The 12,592-nt window shown below is 35.1% G+C and overlaps 1 protein-coding gene across 6 annotated transcripts in view; it reads right to left on the bottom strand.

Annotated features, from left to right (window-relative positions):
* Positions 1–12,592, bottom strand: part of USP34 (ubiquitin specific peptidase 34) — a 140,679-nt gene that overhangs the window by 48,619 nt on the left and 79,468 nt on the right. For all 6 annotated transcript variants that reach the window (XM_076335136.1, XM_076335142.1, XM_076335140.1 and 3 more), the window contains 11 exons: positions 12,370–12,492; positions 12,161–12,244; positions 11,743–11,829; positions 9,771–9,971; positions 8,363–8,445; positions 7,092–7,132; positions 5,988–6,112; positions 4,746–4,898; positions 3,384–3,488; positions 2,172–2,227; positions 1,951–2,071 (listed from right to left, as the gene is read on the bottom strand). In XM_076335136.1, the coding sequence (XP_076191251.1) occupies positions 1,951–2,071; positions 2,172–2,227; positions 3,384–3,488; positions 4,746–4,898; positions 5,988–6,112; positions 7,092–7,132; positions 8,363–8,445; positions 9,771–9,971; positions 11,743–11,829; positions 12,161–12,244; positions 12,370–12,492 (1,179 nt within the window). The remainder of the gene's footprint in view (positions 1–1,950; positions 2,072–2,171; positions 2,228–3,383; positions 3,489–4,745; positions 4,899–5,987; positions 6,113–7,091; positions 7,133–8,362; positions 8,446–9,770; positions 9,972–11,742; positions 11,830–12,160; positions 12,245–12,369; positions 12,493–12,592) is intronic.

Genomic DNA, 12,592 nt, shown 5'->3' with positions numbered 1-12,592 from the left:
TTTAGACTGTGCCTCCAGCTGCAGCCTAGTGCTGTGCTGCAGCCTTTTTCAAACAGGTGTTTTAACACCAGCACCATAAGGTGTCCCAGACTAGAAAAGCAGTAACTTCAGAGATCTGGATCTATCTTTTTCTGATTAACATTCTCAATCTTGTATTTGTGGTAATTGAAGTGCTCCAACACGTTGGAGCAGGGAAGACAAAGAACGCTACAGATGATTTCGCTCAGAGGCTAAATGCAGAACGCCAATCTTGTTAAAAATATGTCTCTTTACCATCAAAGTGGCCTTAAGAGACACCTTTCCAGTGAAGACGTGCTAGCCAGTATATGTTAAAAATTTATTTTTATCCATTTGGTGTAGAATAAGGTAGGCAGTGATTATCTATAAAAGACATCAAAGAAGGTAGATCGAGTATCCACTGTTGCCACAAATGTGACCATTAAAGTTTGACAATATTTGCCGAACACTAATTTTGTTTACTTAGTAAGAGAAGGAATCTGTAGGGCAGAAAAGGCACAGCAGAGCATCAGAACCCTCTGGCCAAGTCTAAACTATCTTCAGTATTTGCCAGTGTATTTTCCTGGATATTTTTTCACCAGCCTTTGCTCAGAGGAAAGCATGTGGTTTCACAATCCTGTCCTATTACGTATGAACACAATACAAAACTTCACTAATGCACTTCATAATGTACAGTTAATAAGTGTTCTTAATTGCAGATAGAATTAAAAAAATTAATACTAGATCATGACTTAGTCTCAGAAAATGTACTAAGTCCTAGCCTCTCAGTAAAGCCAAATTCTTTTTGAGAAGTTTGTTGTCAATTCATCCATTTTTCAAATCAAATTTCTGGCCTCCCTGTGATATAGTACATACATGCAACGTACTTTAGGATTCTGTATAGTAACACTCCTCTCTACTTCAGCTTCCCTTTTGTTTTCTTCTTATACTTTTCATATATCAAAGCTACATAGATCTGATCTTTGCATACCTCTTCTGTTTTAATTTCTACATCATCCTCCACACTGTGCTCTGTGAATTGAATTCTGGCTGTAATTTAATCTGCAAGCTCTCCCTACTTAAAATACACTTATTCCAGGAGAATTACATAGTAGCAGTCTTTTAAAATGCTGTCAGCAGTGTAACTTTATGGTAGGTAGTGCACAATGTGGACACTATTAAAACTTTTGGACAGTAAAATTACCTTCAGGGCCATTTTATGATAACAGACAGAGTAAACAGACAGGATATATACAACATAATTGGATACAGGGGACTATTTCCCTGGTGAAACCTCACTGAAAGTCCAATCGTAAGATCAGCACAGTATATAGAAAAAAACATCAGCTGAAACCAGCTTTTACACCAGGTGAAAACATCAGTTTAAGTCAGCTTTTACAACAGCTTTTACAGCACTTTTTTTTCTTTTTTTAGACAATGTGGCCCCGAAACACAAAGGAGAAATTTTTTAGCAACTTCCCCTGCCTAGCCACTCTTCCATCTTACAAGCACAGGTGGAATGTAATATTCCTGTAACAGGTGTCTGCCACTGGACAGAGAGATGGATGGAGAGTTTAAAAGCTACTTTTAGATCATAACTGTCCCAGGATACGGTCAAAAAGCAGCTGTTGTTAATGACTTAAATCAGTTAATGCTGATCAACACTAAAAACATTTAAAGATAATAAATGAAAATAAATAAAATTTCTAGGATGTAAGAACTCTATCCCAAAATTAAATATAGGTAGAAAGGGAAGGGACTGTATGTGCTATGGTTTATAAAGGAATGGTATGTGTGGTTTTATCCATCATCCTAAGGCTAGAAATATGATATACACTCATATATTGAGCCCTGCAATCAAAATGGTGGAAAAAAGGTGAAATGAAGAAAGTATAGTAACAAAAGATGACACTATTTTCATCTCTTCGCGGTCTTTCAGTGTACTTTTCTTACCTGGCCTTCACGAGAAAATTTAAAGGGTGGTTTGTGCTTAATAACACTTGTTGCAAGACGAAGTAGTCCTGTAAGTCCATCATCTTCTATATTACCATCTTGATGGTCAAGGATTTCTCTGCTACATATACACATATATACAAAAGAAATGTTAAAACTCTGTCCCACTAACAATAAATATAATGCAACTTACAAGTGAAATTACTGTTAGCAAACCTTACCTCCGAATGCAGTCAGCAAGATGTCTTGCTAGTGCATCTAAATCAAGCAGTGTCGTCTGATTAAAAGTAAAGAAAATGAAATATAAATGGAAACTAATTATGTACCTCATGAATTACAATTTATAAAGCCTAGTCTGAAACTATGGTTATGCTTTTGGATGAAATTTTGTTATTGCACACAGAAAACCAGGGACAATTAAAACTCATCTTTCAAACATACTTGCAACAACATTTTAATACATTTTTATAAATGTGATGAAACTGTTTTTTAAAATCAATGCTGTACAGTTCAAATGAAGTAACATTTATTCTTTCAGTTCCAGATCCCACAAATATACTATCTCTACCATACCGAAAAAAAAGGAATAATACTATTTTAAAGAGAAGTGTTTAATTGTTATTTCTCACAAGAACACACAGTTTGTCCAGAAGGTTGAAAAGTCCCATTAGCATTTTTTGCTTGGGCAAGATGCAGAAGAATTAGGCAGAACTGTAGCCTAGCTAAGAGATTCAATTAATAAAACAGAAATGGAAGGAAACTTCCTTGGGCAGAGGAATGGGGTGGGGGAGCAAAATTTTTGCCTCTACTGGGAACATCCAGAGTCAGGAGAGGACAAGACTTTTCCATGCTGGAGAAACTAGGATTAAGCCTTTATCTTCCTTCCTTTCCCATACTCCTGCCACAACACTGAGAATGAACTAGAGGGATTTATGTAGGGCCACCAGCCAGCACAAGCAGTTGCAGAGTTTGCCCAAAAGGTAACTTTAACCCTTTAGCAATGTTTCAAAAGTTGTGAGTAAGTTTTCTAATCTGTGCTAAGTGGCTGTTAACTGAATTTTTTTCCTCTTTCAGCTTTAGTCAAATACTTGATTACCTCCTCCTTCGACCGCATTGAAATTATCAACAGTGAATCTCACAGATAATTACAGTATTCCCAATGTCTGTTACCTTCACCTAAGTTCACCCTCTTTGTGTATTACACCCATTCCCCCTTCTTGACTCTACAGGTTCAGTATCTGAAGCTTCCTTTGGCCAAGAACTACTAAATACACATCAGAGAGTAGGGAAATCTGGGAGATGGGCAAGATCCAAGAGCTGTTCGCAATAGTTCACCGTATCTTAAGTAAAAATGTCTTATACTGAAGTAAAAGTGGTCTGAATACCCAAACTTAAAAAAGCAAACATTCATATGAATGCAAAGCAAAACCTACCTGACTTGCATCTTTGACATGTATGTTATCAATCAGTTTGCACAGCAGCCAAAAATACTCCTTACAACCTGGTCGCAGCACTGTTTCTTCTTCATAATCCTCTATCTGTGAAAAGAAATTGCTTTTGTTCTGAAGTACATCAGACAAAATAACTGTGTATTAAAAAAACGTAGTGAACACAGTAACTGTTATAAGAATACTACTTTCTTCAAGCCCCTACTTAAGATAAGCCAAGTACGAGAACAGTGTATTTTACAATGGTAACAGTGCGTGTTCTATTTTTCTTCTGTAATATTTATTAATTTTCTTGAAAGATCGTCAGGATGATCTGCCAGACCCTTAAAAAAAAAATTAGAATAGTATTGACTCCATCCTACCCACTGCAAATTGCAAAAATGTTCAGTATTAGACTAGACAAAACATGAGAAACTTTGGCTGAATTCAACATTAGTTAGTACAATTCTAATTTTATACTCTTCTGAAAATGAGTCAAATGCAAAATCTTCTGTAGATTGTTTTAACTTTTTTTTTTTTTAAGTATCAACAGAGTTTAAAATGAAAGCAGACTTAAACTGAATGAACCACTCTCACCTGAAATCAAATGCCACACAGGGTTCACAAGAATAACTGCCTGACAGACCCAAAATCCAGGTTCACACTTCACTGCTATGCAAGTCCATACAAGTGCTCTCCTTCAGATCTAGCTACATCAGCTGAAGTCAGCACAGCCTCCCCTGATATGCACTGCTAGGTCTACAATCCCTAACTGACTTCAGGCAAAATCATATCCAGGTTAGTTCAAACCATCTCTATTAACCTGCATACATTAACAGTGAGAACTCCTCCTGAAGTAGCTTTGACAGCATCCACAGAATCTCTTCTATTTAGTAGAGCTGTGAGGACAATAATACTCCAACAGAAAAACAGCAGCAATTGACTGGGGAACAATAACATTCAGCCACAACAACAGAGAGTACCTATATACATGTAAGAAACCGTACTGATTTATTTATGGACTTACCTACATTTAAAAGGGAAATCGAGGCATATATTGAAAACACAACTGTTATTCCCTAACGGTGTGTTATGTGGACACTGAAATTCCAGAACAAGAGCACTTCCTAAGTGCTATTCTGCATTTTTCCAAGCACAGGCAAGCTCTAAATCACTGTAGTGTCACAGCTTTAACTACTTTTGTGAAGTTTCTGGAAGCATCTAAACCATAAGTTTTAATATCTCAGTGTATCAGAAACAGTATGTCAGACATAATGATAATATGTGCTATCGTTTTTTCTTTTTATATTAACAAAACTAAGTTTAAATAGATCTTTGATAAAGTCTTGTAATTTCTTAAATTCTTACCCGGATCGGTTTCAGAGCTTGAGCATCAGGGAGAAATTTTAATAACGTTGATGCAGCCAGCAGCAGAAAGGATCGATTAATTGAGTCTCCCCCATCCAGACCAGAGAGAGATAACTTGTATAAACCATTGCAAGACTCATGGCGAACGGCGGTCTTTATGAAAAATAAAAGAATGAAATTATTACAGACATTATTTAGAAGATTTTTTTCTTTTGTTGACTTTTTTTCATATGTACATAATTAAGTTCCTCTCATAACACCTATCAGGTTATCAAGGTAGAATATGTCTTTCTAAAAACACATATTACAAATAACGTATGTTTAAATTACTTACAGAAAAACGCAAAAGATACTGTTCTAACAAAAAAGCTGATTTGTCTGTGCCCCTTGTCACTTGAGTTACATATTTGCTACAGTAAAGATTACAGCCAGTTACTAAAATAGAAATATCACATCTGGGCAAATTAGGGAAATCTATGTGATGCTGGAACCTACACTTACTCATTCCTAACTATATGGTTAATTTCTTTAATTTCACTAGAAGACTTATTTTCTTCTTTCTTTTATTCTTTTCTTAAGAAAAATATCCACAGACTATCTCTAATCCAGCTTTGGAAGTCTGCAGTCTTTCTTTTTTTCCAGGGTTTTTAAATGGAGTCAGCATGTAAGCTTTTTCTGTGGTTGAGTAATAAAGCAACAGATAACAACTATCACATCATGTCCATATTGCACCTTTAAGCAATCACTAGTAAATACAAAAATCTTCTACCATGCATATCTTCATGCAATTTTCAAGTTTTTCTTACATCAGAAAAAGTTACTTCAGACTAAGCAAAGATTCGGTAACGACGAACATTTTTATATTGTCATTCACCTCATTTTGTGACAAGAAGTATAGCTGAAAAAATAATATAATGGGGGAAATATATTTAATCTACGTTAAAGGGCATCACCCAGAAATTTCAACAAATTACAATGAAAAAATTACCTTCCAACAGAAGCCAAGATCAAAGACAAGCGTTTATAAACTGGTTTGCAATCAACTACAAATGTGCCATCTTACATGGTATTTTAACTACAAATGATTATTTCTTAAAGGGGATTGCAAGTAACTGAGTCAGATCCTGCCTACTTTTAGCAGGAAACAACATGTTTTGAATTTAATGGAAGCTTGAAACTGAAGTCAATCTTGTTCCACATTATGCACTAATTAGTAATGCACTAGCTTCTCCTTTAACATACCTCTGGAATAAGAAGGGTAAGTTTCTTTAGCCAGTCTTGCAAATGATCGCTGTCTGCCAGACTGGATTTCACCAAGGAACAGCAGTGAGCCCAACTCACCAAGAGCCACATTGAATAATGAGTGACTGAAAGGAAATAAGGTAAATCATGCTGTAACTAAGAGAAGAGGCTTTTTAGGTTGAAGAGCTGCATGGTTCTACCACATACGACATTTATTTCAGTCATACTAACGTACAAGACTAAATCCTTACTGGCACGTAAGATACTACCTAAACTCAGAATCTTACCAATATGCTTACTAAATACTGGCCATTGTACTACTGATGACAATGAAATCAGGTTACTCGAAGTATTACCAATCTGGGGCACAATCCTTTCCGGCATCTCTACTTCTTAAGCAGTGAGCTGGTACTTTGCTAATGGGTTGCATCATATCTTAACATGAACATTTTCCCAGACTATCTAGTGTATCTGTTCCTTTCTTCTTAACAGCTAACAGTAAGACTTCAGTAGGTGATACATGGCCTTTACTGAGAATTTGAGTTCGTAGACATTAACATCCACAGGGGAGAAAAAAGTGGAAAAACTGAAGGCAACGTATAAGCCTAGGAGGACATACCTATATTTATGCACGCCTGTGCTGCACTTTTGACAATTACTTTGATACAGACTTAATCTGACACAGGTCATTTAGACCTTTTCTAAGAAACCTCCACAAGAGGGATAGATGGGGGAGCTCCAAGGAATTCTGGGCCCAGAATGATTTCTGTAAACCAGAATAAAGGTGACCATTGGTGACTCTATTATGGTGTTATATAGGCTGCTCTTTGGAAGATAAGAATACAGCTGGTTCTCCTACCACAAACAGCTCTTCTGGACATGAAGGCATAGCTACAGTACGAAATTTCAATTCATATAAAACAATCTCCAGAGAAGGAAAGCCTCTCTGTGTATTCCCACCTAGATTATAACAGCCCTAACACTAGCCAGGAACACAATTTTATAGCATTCTAATGGTGGAATAAAACAAACACGTGATTTGTTATCTTCAATATGTTTTCATTACTATTAGTTCGTAACATACAGCCGTTTTGCAGCACTAACCTTCATGTCTTGATCTGTGATCAGACTGAGCTTTCAACACCCTGAACAGGAAGAAGATAAAGCCATGTGAACTTTATCACAGAACGTAACAGATTATCACTTAAAAATACACTCAAGTAACAACACAGTTACTCTTAAGTACCCACTAAGAAAACTAAAATTTTAATCTTAAAAGGATTAATTTCTTGCAGTATTCAAAATTAACAACAATAATAAAACTATGAAAAACTTCAAGTCACCCCCTTAAAGCTTTACTGACTACAAGACAGAAAGTCCAGAAAAAATACCCACAATCTCTTTATTTTATCCAAAAAAAGAGAAGACGTAAAACGGAACTAAGAACTGACCCATACAGAAGAAAGCTAGTGTTCTTCATAGAGAACCGCACTTTGAACAAACATTTGCAAACTTTAGACAAATTTTAAATGTTTGTATTTATTTACTTAAATTTTTATAAATTGCAATAAAAGGTTATGAAACCAAAAACATATTGTATATATTCAAAATTATTCCTGCAACTCAACCAGAGGTTAAAGTTAGGCACACTTGCAGACTTGACTGGAAATGCTCTGAATGTCCTTAACAATCTTTTAAAAATATGGTAAAACACACTATCCATTATTTGGAATCAAGTAATTCTACAACACCAAATGTAGCAAAAAACCTGACCTCCCCACCATCAGTCCGACTCTGTCACGATGCAGTCTTACACAGAATTGCTTTTCTCAGGACAAAAGGCAAAAAGGACAAAAATCTCTAATAGCCCGTTTCTGAAGGTAAAATTTTGCCTTCAGTACACGCACACTCACTAAAACAGTAAGGGTAGTTTCAGCAGTAATAAGCTAATGTTATTAGGATGGGAAAAATAAGTCAAAACCAACAGATGACTAAGCAGCTTAGAAGTGAATTTATTTTAATTTCTCCTTTACACTGCCTTGAAATTGAGAATGCTAATTGCTACAGACAGAACAAAGACATAGTTTTGGCATGAGAATTTATGAGAGCATACCACATGTATTTTGTTGCTCCATGTCTTACACCCTGACCATTGAGAGTTCTCGCCACTCTCCTCTCTCTCACTCCTCCTATAAGGGTAGGATAACTACCAGAAGAGGTGACTAAGAAAAGCAAGTCTAATGCCTATAGACTTAAATTTCTGATACGGGTGTTAATGGGGACTACAACTGAAAGAGCTATTTACTTTATTTAAAGCAGCGATGAAAATGTGCACACTTGATTAGCTTTATTACAAAAATAAAAAGATATTGTACCTAGGTGCCAAGTTGTCATATGTATAAGCAACTGACATAAGTCGCTGAATCAAACTGGTTCCCTGGACAAGTACAAGAAACACCTTTAAAAATTGAAGTCAAAAGAAAAAAAAAAACAGTTAATATAACAACAAGCTTTTTGATCTGTTTTTAAATTATACACACTGTGTGAATCTAAAACAAACCCACCTGTGTAGAGGGAGGAAGAGCAAAAGACAAATCATAGCACCTCCATAGTTAAAACTTACACTGTTTTTTTATTAAAATCCTGTGTTTCTTTGAGTAAGATGCTAAAATTTCATTCTATTTCTCTAAGACAATTTAACTGAATAGAAAAATCAACCATTTATTCAATCCTTTTAGTAAAAACACAGTATTTTTTTTAAAAGCATAGACTATTCACTTCCTTCTAAAAATCTTAGGCTTGAGGAGACAGGGTTGAGGATGAGGTTGGATATGTAAATTTCGCTCATCTGTGATCAACACATTTTATTGATTATACATTCACTTAAATTGTTCATCTTTAGAGAACCTCTGACAGGCTACACAGACTTTTCAAATCAAGGTCTGAAGAAAGTCTTTTAAAATATTTAGATAGCAAATCCACTGCAATCAAAAATATTCACCAACGACAATTAAAAATTTAAAACCAGTTCTAGAAACTGGTAGCAGCATCTACACACAGCCAACGTTGAAAAATGTAATACATTTGATAATTTCTCCGTATCACAGTTGCTTTGGCAATTTAGGGATCTGTTTTGTCAAAAATACCTAATACTTGTAGAACAGTTAAGGTCTTTCCATGTGTAACAATGACAAATGGGAAGTTTGGCTCCAGCTCACAGTTCAAATCTACACTTTCTGGCAATCACAGCTGGTCCTGTGCCCAAGAGCAATCGATTTACAGCGAACGTAGCTCTGATGCCAAAATACTACATTTGCTTGGTCTACATTAGGAAATTAGCATGCAGGAATCTGGTAGGAAGGTTTACAGGTTTAGGCAAGTTTACCATACACTCACTCAGATATCCTTAGTAGAGTAAGTTATTTTAATGTTTACTACGGAATCTAAAATGGATTTAGTGAGGATGAGGACAGCCCATATAACAGGTTACCATAAAAAAAGGAGCAATTAATTTGGAAATCAAAATCTGAGAAATAGGGATAAAGCACTGGAATTCTGAATTCCCAATACATGTGCTCACCAATCACCAAAAAACCTTTCAGTTCCAGCTTTTACAACTGTCAGGTTTAAAGCAATTAAAATACTTTTTAGAGGAGAATAACACGTAGGAGATAGATTAGTAACTTTTCCACTACACTACTTTATTACCAAGATAAAGGCGTCACTCAACAAAGGAGTCTTTTTTCTGAAGTTCACAAAACGGACACACTGTTTATCTCTTACCTCTGTTAAACGAGGTATATGAAGGCCCTTCGCGTGGTCACTTGCAGTCTTCCTTGATTTGCCTGGCCATGTTCTTTTTCTGTGACTCTCCGCTACACCAGACCAGGCAAAGACATCATGGTAAGCTAAATCCAGATCTGAAGGATCAACTGCAAACTGGCATATCAGCTTCAGCAAGCAAGCAAGACAGTCTAGCTGCCACTGTGAATAAGAAGAAAATGAATTTTATTTTTTCAGGGATTTATTTTACAAACAATTCTATGCCTACTACGGAATTTGAAATGAAAAGCTTAAGTAAGGTGTAAAGGATAAACAGCTAGAACCCACTGGCAAAACCTCACCAGAATAGACACTAAAGAGGAAGGGGTATTAAAAAAAAGCTACTTCTTAGAATGAAAACATTTTCATGATCTAGTCCTATTAACAGGTGCGATCAAGACATTCTGTTATTCAGTGCATGAAATAACACAGAGGAAATAGTACAGGAGTTAAGCTCAACAGTTAAGAGCCTTTCCTGCATTGTATTTAGCTATAGCACAGGGTATAAAGTATGGCATACATAAGTGTTTTCAAGCTGAATATATTTAACCATGCAGAGACAATACATACTAGTTTAAAAATGCCATTTTGTATTGTAACATCTCTTGTTAGATGAAAACCACTGATCCATTTAGTAACTCTTGAGATCAATTTTCACGGCTCTCAGCTGTGTGACTATGGCCAAACATAGCACCTGCTCAGCTCCACCAGCAGAAGGTGCATTATGAGAGTAAAATTAACAAAAACAGAGCACCATGTCACAGCAACACATGAAGTAGGTCTGCTGCCTAGCACCTATACACGTGTAAGTCAGGACTCCGTACTAAGGCACTTAATTGCAGAATCTGTTACTATTTTTGCAGTGCTGTGCATGTTTTCTAGACAGACCAATAAAAGCAATCATACAAACTTTTGTTTATATACTGAATAGAGAGAAGGACAACTTGTTTCTAATATTGAAATAATTTTAGAACAAATACATCAAAATCAGTTAAAAACTACCAAACTTTTAATAAAAAGCGTACCTGCCTTCTTTTTAACATTTCAGTAACTGTCATCAGTTTTATACATACATGTCTACGCTTGTTCATTTACTTCTTTTTATGTACATATGACTCAGTTTGGGATATTTAATTTTTTTTTTTTAATCAAATGCCACAGAATTGAAAATAAAAGAGAAAAATTAACTCTAATAAAAAAAGTTTTCATTATGATGTGAATTTAGCTCAAACTAATAATAGAATAATGATGAAAAAAGACATTCTATAAAAACAACTAATAATAATGTTCATTACTGAAAAATGTCTTTATTAACACTGCAGCCACAATGCTACCACTTTTGTCTCAATGCCAACAAGGGGAAATGATATTTCTTGGCCTCTTCAGAGGGGAAGATAATTAACAGATTACTGCTTTTAAAACAGACTATAATAAAAATTGCCAAATAACAACCTTCCCTAAAACAAGCAGAAAAAAGGCAAAAATGAAGTACCCCCTTCTTATTTGGCAAATTTTGACTTTTTTAAAAAAGTGTGATATGCAACAGTATTATCAATGCACTTGCAATCATTCCTAAAGATGGAACCCAGATCATTTTTTTCTCTAAGATGTTCCCATGACCTACAATTTTATGTTCTACAAACTAGGATTTTTTAAGACTGGACAAAAAATTAAACCAAAAATACAAAGGGTGGTTTTAAAATATAAAAAAAGCAGAAGTATAAAGTTTTTTTTTTAAACAAAATAAATTCTTCCAGGAATATAAAATATTCAAGAAAAAGACGCTATTGCATAGACTCTGGTGGTTTCAATTATAGAATTCATTTATTTCACTTATTACAGAAAAGTAACCGTAACGAAGGCTGAAAGTAATGAAAGTCTTTACAAATGACAGCTATGGTATTCTGGAGAAAAAGGGTGAATAAACACCTACCACAGTCCATGATTCCTGTTCTTTAGGCTCTAAGATTCCGGAATTGAAAATTTCTAGTAACTGTTGGAGCCCTCCAGCAGCAACAAACTGTAAGTATATTATGGAACCAATGTGAGAAAAAGCAAATACAGACATATCACTAAGTTCAGTTAGATACCAATCTAAGCTTTATAAATAAATTAATAAATAAAAAATCTGATAAACTATTCAGCTGGATATTTCATGAAAAAACAAAAGAAATAGTTGTACACAACTATGACGAATTTACAGGCCTGGTAACGCAGAAAAACTTTTAAATGTTGTACCTAAATTCGAGATCAAAAACTCTAAGATAGATAATGTTTTAAATGGGTTTTTATTTTGCATCATTTTTGAAAAACTGTATTAGGTATCACAGAATACTGTAGGAAAATCAAACCTTGCAGCTCCACGTGTTTTTACTATTTTCTATTTGATCTTCACTTGAGTCATCTGAGTCTGGGTAAAGATCGCTATAACTTCCCTAAAGATAAACAAGAACAATTCATTATAAAAACAGTTAAAGAATTAAAATACTATAAATTAACTCAACAATATATACTTTGGTTCAGAAGAAAAACATATATTCTGTGCAAGGAACTCTATTACCGTAGATTCACGTCTTATTCTCCTGTTGGGCTTTCCCAAAGCTTCAATAATTTCCAGGGCATACAAAAGTTTATGGGCACTTTTTATTCGCAGAAGATCCTTCCAGCTAAAGCCATCATTACCCTTAAAAGATTAAAAAGACAGAAAACAATTAACACAATTATACGTAATGCTCATCTAGCTTAAAAATCCTCTCCTTGCATTTTTTAAGTGACATGGGCAA

Source organism: Aptenodytes patagonicus, chromosome 3, assembly GCF_965638725.1.
Source record: "Aptenodytes patagonicus chromosome 3, bAptPat1.pri.cur, whole genome shotgun sequence".
Lineage (NCBI taxonomy): Eukaryota > Metazoa > Chordata > Aves > Sphenisciformes > Spheniscidae > Aptenodytes > Aptenodytes patagonicus.
The sequence above is the reverse complement of the archived record's forward strand: the minus strand, read 5'-3'. Positions and strand labels throughout refer to the sequence as shown.